Source organism: Drosophila takahashii, chromosome 3L (assembly GCF_030179915.1).
Source record: "Drosophila takahashii strain IR98-3 E-12201 chromosome 3L, DtakHiC1v2, whole genome shotgun sequence".
Taxonomy (NCBI): domain Eukaryota; kingdom Metazoa; phylum Arthropoda; class Insecta; order Diptera; family Drosophilidae; genus Drosophila; species Drosophila takahashii.
In genome coordinates, this window is record NC_091680.1 from 30,931,412 (window position 1) to 30,949,343 (window position 17,932).

At 40.2% G+C, this 17,932-nt stretch overlaps 1 protein-coding gene across 8 annotated transcripts in view; it reads left to right on the plus strand.

Annotated features, from left to right (window-relative positions):
• The window catches only part of LOC108069552 (uncharacterized), a 537,263-nt gene that overhangs the window by 440,510 nt on the left and 78,821 nt on the right, over positions 1 to 17,932 (plus strand). For 2 of the 8 annotated variants that reach the window (XR_011418413.1, XM_070214356.1), the window contains one exon: positions 6,265 to 6,418. The exons of 5 other annotated variants lie outside the window; for them this stretch is intronic. Coding sequence is in view for 1 of the 3 variants with exons in the window: in XM_070214359.1 (XP_070070460.1) it covers positions 6,265 to 6,274 (10 nt within the window). In the remaining 2 variants the exon portion in view is untranslated. Of the gene's footprint in view, positions 1 to 6,264; positions 6,419 to 17,932 lie in introns of those variants that run through there. One more of the 8 variants, XM_070214359.1, reaches the window with a different exon arrangement.

Here is a 17,932-nt window from a genome sequence, read left to right on the forward strand (position 1 = left end):
CACAGTGCCCATTTAGGATTTCAGGGAGCGCAGCTCCTCAACCTCCCTCTCCAGCTTTAACATGCGATCGGCCATGTGATTCATCTCAGTGGTCACACCTAGGAGCCTTTCCTTCAGCACCTCGAGCATCCTATCCTCAACCTCGCGGATGGTGGACTTTATCAGCAGAGCTTGTTCATCAAAGCGGATATTTATGGCCGCTATTAGCAAAGGTGAGGGGGTGTCATTGGGGGCGTCTGAAGGGCGGCCGCGCTTAGAGCCAGAGGCTTCTTTTAAGGGGTTATATACACTTGTGATAGATGAAAAAATCGATTTTTTTTATTGCATATTCTTTAAGTATATACTGTTGAGAATACTCTCAAAAAAATTCAAAACGATCGGAGCTTTAGAACCGAAGTTGTAGCTATTTATAGCGCACTACCTGCACATCGGCTCTTACAAACTTAAAACTTTAAACGCGATTATCTCAGAATCTCGTTTTTTTCGAAATTACCTTTGCGGTGGACACGATTACTAAAAAACTATTAATCTGATCGACACAAAATGTTGACCACTTATTTATTATAACATAAGCTAGTCCTTGAACGAAGGATTTTCAATTTTTTTGAAAACTTCTTTTTTTAGAGCACAAAATCCAAAATTTTATACCTTGAAAAAGTACATTTTTTGTTAAATCCGTCGCCATTTTTTTTTTAATCAAAATTTTTACAAATCCTTTGTTTAGGCACTAGGCAATACAATATACTAACGAAATTTTTTTGGATTGGGGATTTGAGATGAACCGTTCTTGGGATATGATGTCCACCGCAAGTCACCATCGAAAAAAGACGATCTTGGAATTTGGCCATAACATTTTTATTATTTAATATTTTTTTATGAACAAATTTTAATAAGAACCCAGAAACATGTACTAAACAATGTAGGCAAAACATTTTTAATAAATGTTTTTTATGATGTCAAAAACAAAAATCGATAAAATTTCTTTTTTTTGCGCGGTACAACAGTATATAACCCCTTAAGTCAGGTAGTTTTCTAGGATCTGTAGGCCAGTATGTAGGACTGCCTGGCGAAACGTAGTCCAGTTTGTTGCATGTTTTGATGAGTGCATTATATAGTTGCCTTCCTTTGGGGGTCACAAGGCGGGATCCCCAGTGTGTGTGCTTGGCGTTGTAACCACCTGCTGCTATGAATCGCTCTTCAAGTGAATTGTAGAAGTTCATAAATTGGTCTTCGGAGACTGTAAAGCGGGGTGGGCAGTAAATGGCAAGGTTGCAGTTGCCCAACTGTAATTTTATCGATGTAGCTTGCAAATAATTTTTTGCAAACCTTTGGCGAAAGTGGTGTTTGATGCGGTCTCTAATTAAAATGCCGGTTCCGCCATGTGCTTTACCATCTGGATGATCGGTGCAGTAGAACGTGTATCCCCGTATTTAAAAACTATATTTGCCGGTAAGATGCGTTTCTGCCAGCAACATCGATGTGGTTTTCGTTCAGAAATTGACTTATTTCAGGTTTATGCCGTGAAACACCGTTGGCGTTCCGCAAAGTTATTCGAAGACTAGGCATAGTTTATTTAGACTGTTGAGCTGCAAGCATTTTAAACAAGATTTTTTGGGTTTGCACACGGGTTTGCATGATGGTTTTCATGAATGACATAAATTCCATCATATTATGTTTCAAAGTGATCATCATAGTTTCCATGCCACTTTGGGGATGTCCCATGGCCTGCGGAATGTTATCCATTTTCGGTTCAATGTGAGCTGTGCCTGATCTTAGAGCACTGGCGTAAGAAATGCCGTTGGTGGTAATTAAAGGGCTAAGGTCGTTTGTGATCTTATGTAATTGTTCCGTGTGTTCTGGGAGCGTGCCGTTGTTGCTCGTTGCATCCGACTTTTCATCTCCTTGTAGACTGGACTGCCTCTGTAGTTTGCTGTGTGGTTTCCTTGGCAGTTTACACACTTTTTAGTGAGAGAGTCTTCCTTGTTGGCAGGGCAGGGTTCGGAGCCGTGGAGGTTTCCACAAGCTACACATACTGACCTGAGGGCGCAGTAGCCCCTGGTGTGTCCGTATTCCTGTCAATTCGTGTATTGCACTGGCCCGTTCCGTTTGTGCGGGTCTTCTACTGTGATCCTACGCTGAAGCAGGTACTGCAACTTGTAGGTCGGGTGCACTGCGTTTTTTTTTTCAAAGTTCTGCCTTCTGGCTCCCGCTCGACCTTGAATAGTGGTTGCGGCTTCCCTTTGATGCAGTTTTTAGATTGTTAAAAATTAATTCATTTAACTGAATATAAATTTAAGTGTTTATTTACATGATTAAATGATATAACAATGTGAGTATAATTAAGACCGTCGTCGCGTCGTTTTGCTCTTCACACAAGCACGTCTTTCTTGGATTATATCTCGCCAAATACTGCCTCTACTCGTCGTTCTCGTCCTAACGGCGTTGGATTCGTCTTTACTCTATTTTCTCGTCTTCTTCTGCTCGTTGTTCTCGTTGTCTAGATCTGTATTCTGTTGATTCTTGCAATATCAGTCCCACACTTCTACGCAGCTTTAGAGCCGTTTTCTCGTCCGTCCTGCAAAGTAAAATTCAGCTAATAGAAGGATTAATTTATCCAGGCGGCAAATCGGCTTTCGGTTTCTCGTCCGTCATATAAAGCTTCAAGTAAAAGGCGCACTAATTTGAGACTAGGTGGCAACACCACAACAGAACTAACTAACAGAATTAAATGTCAAAAACTAGTCGAAAAAGTATCGAAAATTGTTGGCAGAAAGAAAGTTTCGCGGTAAAAATTAGAACCGGTGTCTTCGGAATCGCCTCCTGGAGATTGAATTCTTACAGGCGTACAATCTATGGCTCCTATGTCTTTCGGAAACTTGGCTATTTTATAAAAATCAACAACATTTTCTTGAAGATCTTCAATATGCGGGTATTTTATAAATTGTTTTGAAAAAGACGCTATAGGAAAAGAAACTTTCCTAGCAACTCGACTGGCTGTGGCCACGCTAACACCACAAAAATTGTCAACAGTTATAACTTATAAGAAAACTGCCGCTTGCGTAGAATCTAAGAACTATTAGAATCTTAACCCATGACGTTGTCGTTTCCCTGTAATAATGGTTTTTGATTATATGGAATTAGTTAAATCAAATGAATGCACTTACTTCTTTACTTTACATTGAAGTCGCAAAACAATTTTTTGCAAAACAAATTTGTGCAAAACAAATAGCACCGTGCTTTTACGCAAGCGAAACCTTTTAACCAATTTTTTATCACTGTAATGTTCGAAGTAACATAGGTTCGATAGGTTCGCACTTTAGACAATTCGACGATATCCCACAGAGTTTGAAGATAAATTGCTAGGGAATTCATTATACCCGTTATATTGTATTCGTCCAAAAGTATGTAACAGGGAGAAGGAAGCGTTTCCGACCCTATAAAGTATATATTCTTGATCAGGGTGACAAGCCGAGTCGATATAGCCATGTCCGTTTGTCCGTATGAACGCTGAGATCTCGGAAACTACATAAGCTAGAAGCTTGAGATTTTCCACACATATTCTTGGGCCTCAGCCGAAAGCCACGTCCCCTCTAACGCCCACAATCGCCCACTAACGATTTTAAAATGTGTCTGGCGCCCACACCTTAAAAGATTTCCGAAAGCTATAAATGCAATTTGGTTGTGTATATTTATACCTATCGAAATGTAGAAATCAGTTTTCAAGCCGGACCATTCATTAAAAAGTTATACGCAATTAAAAAAGTTGTATATATCCATCTCCCTCGCACTCCCTTAAGCTGAGTGACGGGTATTAGATATTCGGGACACCAACCCACAGTGGTTTCGCTTGTATGGGAGCCGCGGCCAAAAATACTTCTAGTTGTTATATCGTTACGAAATTTTTCCCAAAATTCTATAAAAATATTTTAATTATAGCAACAAAAATTGGACATATCCCCGACTATGTCCTATAGCTTCCATACAAAATATCGGACCAAATTTGAAACACGTAGCTATTTTCAGTTTCAAATTTTTTTTTATTAAAGTATTATTGCATTTAAATCATATTTAAGCGGATAAGAAACCATGCCTTCGGGTTCTTATCCGTCCACAAATATTAATCCGTTAGTTTTGATTATTACCTGTAAATTACTTGAAAAATAAAAAACCCAATAATAATAATAAACAAAAAATCCAATAATAGCAAAAGAAAACAAAAATTACAATTTGAACCTAATAAAAACACGAAACACGAATAAAGAACACAATAAACAGCTGATTTGACCTTAAAGACAAAAATAGAGGCTGTTAGTAGATTGTTGATTATGGACACATCTGCAAGTATCTGCAGCTAGCTTTAACTTTTTTTATACCTTAAGGTATTAACAATTACACTGAATAAAAAATGAATCGGGGAATCTTGGGGGAACACAGTTAAAACTTTAAGTAAACATAAAAAGACGAATACAACAGCTGCTAAAAACATTAGAAAGTAATTTCATAATAAGTACTATTATTAATATTGAAACTTAAAAATAATACCTTTAACTTCAAAATCCATATCACAGAATATTAATTTGGACACGTAATTTAAGAAATACACGCTTTTAAAGTTAGTGATGCGCGCAGTTTTGCTTTGCAAACGTGCTCACGACTTTAGGTCTATTTTTAGAAAGTACCGAAAGTTTTCCAGAAAAATCTGGTATGCCACGAAAAAGCTTGAGCATTTTAGAGAAAATTTGCATATTCTTTGCCAATTTTTGGTTCTATCGATTTTTTTAATTTTGGCCTATGGGGGAAACCACTGTGCAACCCGACTATAGCGTTCTCTCTTGTTTGTTTGTCGCTCCGTTGTCCCGGCAGGCCCTTAATGATTTTTGACTATGTTTTCTTGATTTTGTTTCTCCCTTAAAAAATCCTAAAAATATTCTTTGTATGGGGTTCGAAAGATAAAGAGTGTCACTTTAAAAATATTTCAGCAGCAAAACAAACTGTTCGGAGCAGAGCGCCAGCTCCTAGTCATGCGCGCATAGGTGTACGACGGCACCTGCAGCGCTCTTTGCTTATCTTTTGTCGCCGACTTTCTCATACCTCTTAAGCTGTCGCTCCCCTACAGTTCCCGAATTCAGCCCGAGCGCTAAAATAGCACTGAGTCCATGGTGGAACTATACAAGGTGATCTCTTCGCGAGAGCTGCCCTCTTTTAAGGACGTTATTTGTGTCAGTCTCTATCTAGCTATCTCATTCTATCGCCTAAGAGAGACATAGGTAAACATATTTAACATCCTCAGCAGAGCTGACGAGACCACCTTGTATAGTTCCACCATGACTGAGTCGACTGCGACGCCGGCAGAGCCTCGGCAGAATCGACTGTCTCGTTAACACCTTCTCTCTCAATTTCTCTCTTTACGAAATTAAGGTGTTGAAATAGCAGTGAAAAAGCATCTAAAAATGGTGAGGAACAGGTGATAAATTTTGGTCGAACTTCTTCACAAAATCATTACTAGGCCGACAGTGTTGCCGCCGATGCCGATCGAAACGGCGCCAGAGACGACGCTCTCCCAACTTTCTCTGTCTCAATCTCTCTTTCTACGCAGCGGTAGAGTCAAATTAGGCAAGCGCGATCGTGCCAAAGGGAAGACAACAACAAGAGAGATTGAAATTGCAGATGATTAATATTGCAGTGCAGATTATTGAATGATGTAAACGGAAAATGATAGGTAATTGATCAACCTTTAAAATTATTTTTTAAGACAGGGATTGGGCGTGGCAAACGCGTACTCACAAATCGGCAAAGTCACCATATAAAAACAAATCTATTTTTTCCGAAAAAAAATAATTTTTTATTAAAGTTGTTGATTTTTTTTATTTATTTTTTGTGTTTTAATTTTTAAGAATTATTAAAAACAAAAAAAAATTGCAAAAAAAAATATTTCTTTCTATCTCAAAATAAATAAAAAAGTTGTTTCGTGTTTTTTATCGTTAAAATCCAACTAATTGTCAGTCAAAACATTTAAGAAAATAAAATAAAACTTGTATTTCTTTAAGAAAAAGACCACATAAACGGATTTCTTCAGGGGGCTCTACATTTACAAAATGTTTTTTGATTTGAAAAAGGGTTACATATTTGTAATAGTTGATCAATTACCTGTCGATTGGTATGGGTCGCAACTTTCTAGGACAAAGTCGAGAATTTGATTTATTGTCTAAATTATTATAGCTTCTCATTTTTAAAATATGTTTGTTTAATTTTTAATATTTTTAGGTCGAGCTGATGGTACAAGGTGAATAACCAATATAATTTCAGATGAGATCATTTTGTCCTACAGCCCAGAAGGATGTTATTCTTGCAGTGCTAAATAAGTTTGTAACCGTAGTTTGTAAAAATCTATTAACTTAATGTAAAAGTATGAAAATAATTATCCAAAAGTGATGTAGTTTCGAGCGCTGATGAACCCCTAGGACATGCCCATGTTAAACTCATCGCTATTTTTTATACAAATTCATTAGTGGTTGAGCGTTTGGTGCTTAATTTTTGGCAGTGATTCACTGTGTTAGAATCTGCTATCTTTTTTCGACTTCCAGTCAAAATTTCATGACATTTCATCTATTGGAAGTTAAGTTATTGCGTTTTAGGTGTCAGTATGTTTTTGCCATCGGTGCGAAAATGAGCTTCGAGCCCAAAGAGTCAACACTAAATTTTGTTTTATTTTTCTCGGCCTGAAGAACTGGTGAGATAGTTCTGAAGCCGCCTAGCTGGGGCCACCGTGCGGCTCGCAGGGTTCAGATAGCAAACGACCTCTAGTTCTGGAGGTTCACTGTGAATAAGCTGGTGGTGGAAGTCAACCACGGAATCGTGGATGGAAGCCCCAGCAAATAATCAGTCCCGGAAAACCAGCGGGTATTCTGCATCGGAGCAGTACCGACGATGCGAGTTGTTCAGCCACATCTAAATAATTGCTCTACACAAACCCTATACCCTACACACTACCTACCCCCTTCCTCTCCCAAACAACATCTCACTCCGGGCCGGACTACGGTGTAATTCGGACCGTGCCAAGAGTCAGCCTGGCTGAGTGGGCAAAGTTGGTGCTTCCGAAGCGGCAACGATGCCTCGAGCTACCCGGACCTTCGGCAAAGAGATCAAAGGTCCAGGTCTGAAAGGAAATCCTGTAATAAGGAAAACAACCTTTACGTTTGAGTTCTGTATAAAAACTGATTTTATTTCAATAAGTCTTTGCTTACGTAACTTACATGAAATTCTTACAATATACTTATCTATGGTCTACGCAGAGACCACATCTGTTTGCCTGAGCGGGAGCCTTATCAACGGTCTCCTGCAAGGCGACCCTTTGTGCAGTGTGAGAACTATATTTATAGTCAGGCTCAAGTGGCCTGTACTTAAGATTACAAGTGTTAGCACTGCACCCTTGTTGAGTTTATGTTACAGATCGTTATTTACGGCTCTAGATCAATTAACATATTGACATGTACTGAACTCGTAAAGTATTAGATTTATTATAAAATGTGTTCTTCTTGAACAGTCTCCTTCGCGGAGATCACCAAATATCGAGTCCTACTCGGTCTTATCGATAAGGGAAACGCGGAAGGACGAATCCCCAGAAATAAGTGGAAAGCAGTGGAGTCCCACCTGTCCATCATATGCCTGCGCATGATCCGCGAAAACCCATGCTCTCTGCCCTGCTGCATGGACGCGGGATGGTACCAAGGCAGCGTCAAAGTGGTGGCCTGCGATAGACAGCGGTCGGCTATACAAGGAGGCGGCAAGTAAGCTCGGTGCGGTCTACGAGGGGGCCAATATTGTCGCACTTGACTGGTGCGACGTGCCTAGTAGGCCCCGAGCCCGGATCTGGCTCCCAGCAGCTATGAAGGCCCCGGAGGACATCCTCTATACGCTGCAAGTTTGCAATCCGCCCCTCCCCACGAAGGACTGGAGAGTCGTCAAGGTGGACGGTTATGGTCCTGAACAAGGAGTCAGTTGCGCCAATAGAAGCGGCTCGGGGCAAAATAAACTTCGGTTTTAGCGCAGTGCATATGCAAGATCTACAAGGGCGATTCAAACGCTGCCGGAAACTCCGCGGGCAATCTTGCCGAACAGGTGCTTGCCGAGGAAGTGGAGGCGCCTGGAGGGCCGGAGGACGGCTATTCCACCGATTCCTCGCTTAGCAGGGAAATGCGAGCGTTGGGACCGGCAATTGACGAGGTGGACCTGAGCGACTCGGAGGCCGACGTTACTGTGGTGGAGGTTACAACTGGGGATGTCGCTAAGACTCCTGCAGATAAACCTACACCACAGTAAAGCAGGGTCCGCTGCTCTATCGCTTCGCCTGGCCAAGGGCGAAGTCGACGTGGTCCTAGTACAGGAACCTTGGACTGGGAAAGAGAGAGTATAAGCTAATGCTTTACCCCAAAGAAGGTAAAATTCGAACCTGCATTTTGGCCAAAAGGCACCTAAGTATATCGGCCTTCGAAAAGGAAGACCCCCAGACGCGCTAGTCAGAGGACTGGCAAAGGAATGCGAAGAGCTCAAGACAGGTTTGGTAATAGGCTGTGACGCCAACGCCCATCACACCCAGTGGGGTTGCCCAAACAACAACGACAGAGGTGAGTCTCTCTTTGACTTTATTCTTAACTCGAATTTATTCTTATGTAATAAGGGAAATGTCCTTACCCTCATAACCAAAGCATGCCAAACGATCATAGATCTAACGTTGGTATCAGATTTACTGGTAAGTGCAGTCACAAACTAGTTCGTCTCAGACGAACACTCCTTCTCTGACCACAGATACATAAAAATAATATTGTCCCTTGATTCTCCCATGCTGGTCGGCTTCGCTAATCCCAGACGTGCCAGTCGGCACATGTACAAATTGTACAAATATTCTGACGAATATCCTCCCCATGGTACCGCCAGACAGAATTCTAAGCCCACAAGGGCTAGATACAACAGTAGATATTTTTACAGAAGCATGCAACTCGGCCTTCAAAGTCGCATGCCTCATAGGGAGACCAAGTGGGAAGAAAAAACCCACCTGGTGGCCCCAACAACTATGAATCCTCAGATCAAACTGCAGATGTCTGTTTAACAGAGGAAATGAGGACGCAAACTGGCAGTATTACAAGCTAGAATAAGCCTTGTACAAAAGTTCCATCAGAAGAGCAAAATGTACTGCATGGCAAACGTTTTGCTCTGACATAGAAAAAACAACTGTTGCTGCAAGGCTCAGGAAAATACTCTCCAAGACAGCCGCGCTTCTAGGCTATCTCCAGAAAGCAAATGGATCCTGGTCAGACTCTAGCGACGAGTGCTCAGACCTACTTCTAGATGCTCACTTCCCAGCTAGCCAACATGTAGGCCAACCCCCAGAAAGAATTGCCGGCGAAGGGATCAATCTAGATCTCCTCATATCAGACCGCAATATTAAATGGGCCATTCAGAGCTTCAAACCATACAAATCGCCGGGACCGGACGGGATAACACCGGCACATATCCAACAAGCAGGACAGCTGGCCATAAATTGGCTCAGCAAAATCTTTCACACCATTCTGGCAGTAGGAGAACTACATACAGCATGGCGAGAAACGAAAGTGGTCTTCATTCCCAAGGCAGGGAAGGCCACCCACACCACAGCAAAGGACTTCAGGCCAATAAGCCGGACATCATTTCTGCTAAAGAGTTTTGAAAGACTGATTAGCCTACACCTGAGAGCCACTATCGACCCGACACAAAGTCAGAGGCACAACATGACTACACCAAAGGTAAGTCAACCGAATCGGCGGTACACGCCGTGGTAAGCAGCATTGAGAAATCACTCAATAATAAGGAATACACACTGATTGCCTTCCTAGATATAGAGGGAGCTTTCAACAAAGTGCTTCCCACAGCAATAACAGATTCCCTCACAGAGCTAGGGGTGGAGGCTCAATTGGTGGGGCTGATCCATAAACTGTTGATAAGCAGAATGGTTACGGCCGTACTAGGGGCCTCAACCCAGACTAGACTAGTGAACAGAGGTGTACTATCACCCCTCCTGTGGAATATCGCAGTAAATAAGCTAGAAGGAGGGGGCTGCAAAGTAGTAGCATACGCGGATGATGTCGCTGTCATCTTTAATGGTAAGTATCCACAAACACTCTGCGATCTCATGACCGCAAAGCTAAAAATATTATCGGACTGGACGATAAAAAGCGGACTCGGGGTAAATCCCTCAAAAACGGAACTTGTTCTATTTACGAATAAGTACAAGATCCCTGATGTCGCTATCATCTTTAATGGTAAGTATCGACAAACACTCTGCGATCTCATGACCGCAAAGCTAAAAATATTATCGGACTGGACGATAAAAAACGGACTCGGGGTAAATCCTTCAAAAACGGAACTTGTTCTATTTACGAATAAGTACAAGATCCCTCCACTCAACCCACCCATACTAAACAATTGTAATCTCTCTTTTAGCGAACACGCCAGATACCTGGGGCTGGTATTAGAAAAGCGGGTCAATTGGGGCCTTAACAACCAAGAGAGAATCAAAAAAGCAACCATTGCACTTTACTTTTGTTAAAAGGCAATTCGTCTAAGATGGGGCATGTCCCCTAAAATTGTCAACTCGATCTACTCAGCGGTGGTCAAGCCAATCCTTCTATACTCTATGGTGGACCGCTCTTCCTTTAAACAAAGTACAGCGAATGGCGGCTTTGTGTATTAGTGGAGCCCTTCGAACTACCCCAAACGAAGCGCTGAACGCGATCTTGAACCTCCAGAGCCTGGACTTAGCAGGCATGGAAAGGGCCAAATCGGCAGCTATTCGACTGAGGGATACAGGGTAGAGCTTGAAAATTATCGATAAATGACAGTATCGATATTTTCGATACTTTATCATTATCGTATCGATAATATCGATGTTTTCAAGGAAAGCAAAGACAAATTAAAAACAGTTTTATAATTCCCTTCGTAGTTTGAACTGGGATCAAAACGTAAGGCTACCTTCCTACCAGAGTAGATTATTATTGCTTAATTTACCGACACTTGCAAATCGTAGAAAAATGCTTGGTACCATTTTTATGCATAATCTTATAAGAGGTGATATTGATTCTTTAGAGCTTGTTAGCCGCCTAACTTTTAATGTTCCCGTTAGACTAACACGTAATTATCATCCACTTAATTTACCTCGATGTACATCAAATTTTGGTCTGCACGAGCCCTTTCGCGTTCTATGTAATAACTATAATGTTCTTTATCATTTAATTTGCACATCAACTTCTATCCCGGTATTAAAAACTAACATTTTAACTCATTTGCTTCACTCCTAACTGCATGTTTTTTTTCATTATTGGTCCCGTCTTTATGGGTTTTATGTATTCTTCCTCGCGAACTCGCATTTTTGCCCAAATTTACAAAAGGGCCCCGCGCGTAACAAGCACGTGCTTGGTGTCGTTGGGCCACTTGTTTGTACTTCTCGTAGTGCATCAACGTCCATCATATATATATAATTCTCTTAATACCACGTATTATTATTATATACATGCATAATACACTTGCATTATTATTAATATTATTATTAGAAAAAATCGCGGTTAATTTATTTAATTTTAATTTCCGATTTTCATTATTAAAATGCAATTTCAGACTAAAGGATCCTCCTCTTAAGAACTCGTGGTTTATTTATTTTTGATCATTGAGTTGAGTTCCGCCACATGTCTAGAAAGACACCAATTCTTAGTCAAAGACATTCACGGCTTCTTAAGAATTTTTTTTAAAATATCTTATGAGGAAATACTTATGTAAAATAATAGAACAAATCTTTGTTCCATCCCATTTTTTGGTACTAAAGAAGAACAAATTCCTCCTCTTCTGAAGAATACCCGGTTGCTTTTTTTTTGAACCTTTGCCAAAATTGCTCAAACGGTCTTCGTTTTGTTTGTTGTTGGTATTAAAAGAACGAGAGTTCCAACTTTCCCCAAGAAATCGCGGTTCTTTCATTTTCGATTTTATGCCACATCCTATGGTGATTTTCGCCAACTTTAATAAGTATCAATTACCATAAAGAAGTAAAAATTCCTCCTCTTCTGAAGAATTCGCGGTTGTTTTTTTTTGGATTATTGAGTCCAAATCGCTCAAACGATCTTCGAAAAGCGACCAATTCTTATCAAAGGCTATGAATTCTCGGTTTCTTGAGATTTTTTAATAGCGGACAGAAGGTCGGTAGCTGCAACCAAGATTTTGTTTTTGGTACTAAAAAAAACCAAAGTTCCTCCTCTTCCCAAGAACTCGCGGTTCTTTTATTTGCCATTTTTTGCCATGCTATGCTCTATGCTCTTTTCGCCTACTTTTAAGTATTTCATAATATCTATGGGACCAAAGAAGAATAAAATACTAATAACTCGCGGTTCTTGTATGGTAATTTGTCCCTTTGTCGCGGTCACCGGGACATTGTAGGCAATTGCATAGCGGACGAGTTAGCCAGGCAAGGCACCATCATGCCACTCCTTCCAGAAAAGGAGAGTGTCGGTATGCCCATGGCGACTTGCAAGCTAAATTTCAAAAACCACTTCATCAAACTAGCCAACACTAGGTGGCAAAATGCACCACAGTGTCGTATCACCCACCAGACTTGGACTGGGATAAACAGTAAAAAAACGTCGGAATTACTCAAATTTAGTCGCACAGAGTGCGGTATGCTAGTTCGAGTCCTTACAGGCCACTGGCTAGTCGGCACACATGCCGGCAGGCTAAAAGCCTCGTACAATGACTTCTGCAGAAGCTGCAGGGACAAGGAAGAGGAGGAAACGGTGCAGCACCTTCTATCCATCTGTCCAGCCCTATGCAGACTAAGGCTGAAACATCTAGGAAACCCCTTCATTAGCGATCTGACCGAAATATTGGAGTATAAACTCTTTAGTTAAATCTTCCGGGTGGAAGACATGCTAATTATCCACATTTCTAGGACGAGAGATATAAGATAGGGGACCCCAAATAAGGGAAAAAGAGATCTCACGGTACCACAATGGACCCACAGAGGTCTAAGTGTGTCAGACGTTAGTCTGGTAGCCGTTTCTAACCTAACCTAACCTATTCCTTAGGAACGTAGGAATGTTAGTTTCCTTGATACCAAACGCATTTTTACAAAGGGTTCTCTTCTCCCAAAGAATTAGCGGTTGATTTATTTCTAAACATTCAGTCGAATTGGCTCGAACTAGTTTTTAGAAATCTACCAATTTTCAATCGAGGAAGTTAGGCCACGGGCTAATGGAACAGAAAAACAGAAATGCTCAGTGTCTGAGCAAGACATTTTAAAACAAAAAACACTTTCTTCATAGTGTCCTAACTTAGGACTTCTAAGGTAACAGATCTTTTTCTGACAGCCTGTAAAATGGAGACACTTTTGGGGAGCTCTGTCTGTTACTCTACTTATGTATATGTAGCAAACGTAGGGGAAGAACACACCTTCGTAGGTCCTACGTAGACAAACGTGCTAGATATAACACTCGTGAAGGGACAAATTACTTTTGTCTCCGAAATGAGAGCCCTCAAAATATAATAGGGGAGAGGTCTGTAGGTTGAGACGGTCTGTAAGTTGAGACACTCAATTTTCTCAAAACTTATCCACTTTTTTTTTTTTTTGTATTCCTTTTTAGTGACAAAACTTTTAGGGAAAACATTATAAGCCAGGCTCTAGCCAGATTAAAGCTGTGCGAGTCGTGTACCATTTTTCCCCAAAAAAATTTTTGTCTTCTTTTTTCAGAATTTTATTTAAAATTAATAACGTCCATAAATTAACTTGGTAAGAGATTTAAAGCATTAGTATATTAACTGTTAACTGATTAAAAAAAGAATCAGCTTAATGTGACAGTCAGAACAAAAGTTATTAATTTTTTCCCGAAACATCCCAATTTATGTAAGTCGAGACACTTTGAGCGTGTAAGTTGAGACACCCGTTTTTCATACAAAAAGGCCTGAGGCCAACAGAGGTCGCTTTCTGCCTAGTACATTTCTTTGATATTAGGGGAAAAGTGAAGTTCAAAGAGCCTTTTGATTTTAATTGTTATTTGGTCTAATTTCTTAAAAAATGGATGGGAAATAATTTAGGACGAACTAAAATTGATTAAATTAACATAAATAAATAGTTCCTTATAGTTTGGAGTACTTTTTGTGTGAGTAATATTGACTTTTAAAAGTGTCTCAACTTGCAGACCTCTTTTTCAAAATGTCGTTTTTTGAGACATTTCAAAAAAAATAATTTTTCAGTTTTTCATTAAGCTAATAGACTAACCTTTCGATCAGTACCAAATGCGTAAAGTTTCATAACTGAATGTCGAAATGGCAGATTAAAAACAAAAGGTGTACCAACCTACAGACCTCTCCCCTACTTCTCCGACCACGGAGAACGTACCCTCCGATCGCTACAAGAGAAATACGAAGACTTTCCAAATCTCAAGAATCATGTGCAAGTAGCGCAATGATAAACATAGTACATACATCTAACGAGGAAGGACTGCAGACTGTTAGTAGTAATCCTCCCAGGCCACTGTCTGGCTAAGTCACACGCAACCAAACTTGGAATACTAAACAGTCGCACCTGCATCGGGCGTTAGGAGGGCGTGGTGCTCGGCTGAAACAAACTTGCGCTGCGTAGGAAGCCCAAGAATATGTGTGGGTAATCCCAACTTTTGTAGTTTCCGAGATCTCAGTGTTCATATTTATATTTATTTTTGATCAATTCCTAACGCTACAGTATTTCTACTTTTATCTTAGCGCGCTAGTCACAATGGGTTTCAAACAGTTTGATTTAGTTATTTACTAAAATTTATGTCATTTCTTATTATTAACATTATTTAATTATATGTAATATTACAATTATACTATTGTTCCTACTGTGTGTTTGCAAAGTGTTCCCTAACTTTTATGGTAAATCTATGTGCATTGCTTATTGATTTGATTTCATGCGGAAGTTGATTCCAAAGCCGAATAGTGTTAGTGTAGAAGTGCTTGTCAGAGCTAGCCAGAGTAGTTTTAATAGGAATTATATTTTTGGTGCGTTGGGAAGTAGATAGATTTATCATGTCATATATATAATCAAGTTGTTTCGTATAAACTATTTTGTGGAGGATTGTCAAAGCTTTAAGTTTTATCCAATTCGTCAAACTTATATCAAAAATCCTATTTGAATAACACGTAACATGGTCATATCTCTTAACATTGAATACATAACGGGCAATACAATTAAACGCTACATTTAATTTGTGTTGGCTGGCTGCATCACATCTTCCGAAAATCTCAACCCCATAAAATAGTACGGATGTTAAGCACGCCTTGGCGACCATAAGCCGTATATTCATTGGGAGGAAGTGCTGCCACATCCTATGGTGATTTTCGCCAACTTTAATAAGTATCAATTACCATAAAGAAGTAAAAATTCCTCCTCTTCTGAAGAATTCGCGGTTGTTTTTTTTTGGATTATTGAGTCCAAATCGCTCAAACGATCTTCGAAAAGCGACCAATTCTTATCAAAGGCTATGAATTCTCGGTTTCTTGAGATTTTTTAATAGCGGACAGAAGGTCGGTAGCTGCAACCAAGATTTTGTTTTTGGTACTAAAAAAAACCAAAGTTCCTCCTCTTCCCAAGAACTCGCGGTTCTTTTATTTGCCATTTTTTGCCATAACCTATGCTCTTTTCGCCTACTTTTAAGTATTTCATAATATCTATGGGACCAAAGAAGAATAAAATACTAATAACTCGCGGTTCTTGTATGGTAATTTGTCCCTTTGTCGCGGTCACCGGGACATTGTAGGCAATTGCATAGCGGACGAGTTAGCCAGGCAAGGCACCATCATGCCACTCCTTCCAGAAAAGGAGAGTGTCGGTATGCCCATGGCGACTTGCAAGCTAAATTTCAAAAACCACTTCATCAAACTAGCCAACACTAGGTGGCAAAATGCACCACAGTGTCGTATCACCCACCAGACTTGGACTGGGATAAACAGTAAAAAAACGTCGGAATTACTCAAATTTAGTCGCACAGAGTGCGGTATGCTAGTTCGAGTCCTTACAGGCCACTGGCTAGTCGGCACACATGCCGGCAGGCTAAAAGCCTCGTACAATGACTTCTGCAGAAGCTGCAGGGACAAGGAAGAGGAGGAAACGGTGCAGCACCTTCTATCCATCTGTCCAGCCCTATGCAGACTAAGGCTGAAACATCTAGGAAACCCCTTCATTAGCGATCTGACCGAAATATTGGAGTATAAACTCTTTAGTTAAATCTTCCGGGTGGAAGACATGCTAATTATCCACATTTCTAGGACGAGAGATATAAGATAGGGGACCCCAAATAAGGGAAAAAGAGATCTCACGGTACCACAATGGACCCACAGAGGTCTAAGTGTGTCAGACGTTAGTCTGGTAGCCGTTTCTAACCTAACCTAACCTATTCCTTAGGAACGTAGGAATGTTAGTTTCCTTGATACCAAACGCATTTTTACAAAGGGTTCTCTTCTCCCAAAGAATTAGCGGTTGATTTATTTCTAAACATTCAGTCGAATTGGCTCGAACTAGTTTTTAGAAATCTACCAATTTTCAATCGAGGAAGTTAGGCCACGGGCTAATGGAACAGAAAAACAGAAATGCTCAGTGTCTGAGCAAGACATTTTAAAACAAAAAACACTTTCTTCATAGTGTCCTAACTTAGGACTTCTAAGGTAACAGATCTTTTTCTGACAGCCTGTAAAATGGAGACACTTTTGGGGAGCTCTGTCTGTTACTCTACTTATGTATATGTAGCAAACGTAGGGGAAGAACACACCTTCGTAGGTCCTACGTAGACAAACGTGCTAGATATAACACTCGTGAAGGGACAAATTACTTTTGTCTCCGAAATGAGAGCCCTCAAAATATAATAGGGGAGAGGTCTGTAGGTTGAGACGGTCTGTAAGTTGAGACACTCAATTTTCTCAAAACTTATCCACTTTTTTTTTTTTTTGTATTCCTTTTTAGTGACAAAACTTTTAGGGAAAACATTATAAGCCAGGCTCTAGCCAGATTAAAGCTGTGCGAGTCGTGTACCATTTTTCCCCAAAAAAATTTTTGTCTTCTTTTTTCAGAATTTTATTTAAAATTAATAACGTCCATAAATTAACTTGGTAAGAGATTTAAAGCATTAGTATATTAACTGTTAACTGATTAAAAAAAAGAATCAGCTTAATGTGACAGTCAGAACAAAAGTTATTAATTTTTTCCCGAAACATCCCAATTTATGTAAGTCGAGACACTTTGAGCGTGTAAGTTGAGACACCCGTTTTTCATACAAAAAGGCCTGAGGCCAACAGAGGTCGCTTTCTGCCTAGTACATTTCTTTGATATTAGGGGAAAAGTGAAGTTCAAAGAGCCTTTTGATTTTAATTGTTATTTGGTCTAATTTCTTAAAAAATGGATGGGAAATAATTTAGGACGAATGCGTAAAGTTTCATAACTGAATGTCGAAATGGCAGATTAAAAACAAAAGGTGTACCAACCTACAGACCTCTCCCCTACTTCTCCGACCACGGAGAACGTACCCTCCGATCGCTACAAGAGAAATACGAAGACTTTCCAAATCTCAAGAATCATGTGCAAGTAGCGCAATGATAAACATAGTACATACATCTAACGAGGAAGGACTGCAGACTGTTAGTAGTAATCCTCCCAGGCCACTGTCTGGCTAAGTCACACGCAACCAAACTTGGAATACTAAACAGTCGCACCTGCATCGGGCGTTAGGAGGGCGTGGTGCTCGGCTGAAACAAACTTGCGCTGCGTAGGAAGCCCAAGAATATGTGTGGGTAATCCCAACTTTTGTAGTTTCCGAGATCTCAGTGTTCATATTTATATTTATTTTTGATCAATTCCTAACGCTACAGTATTTCTACTTTTATCTTAGCG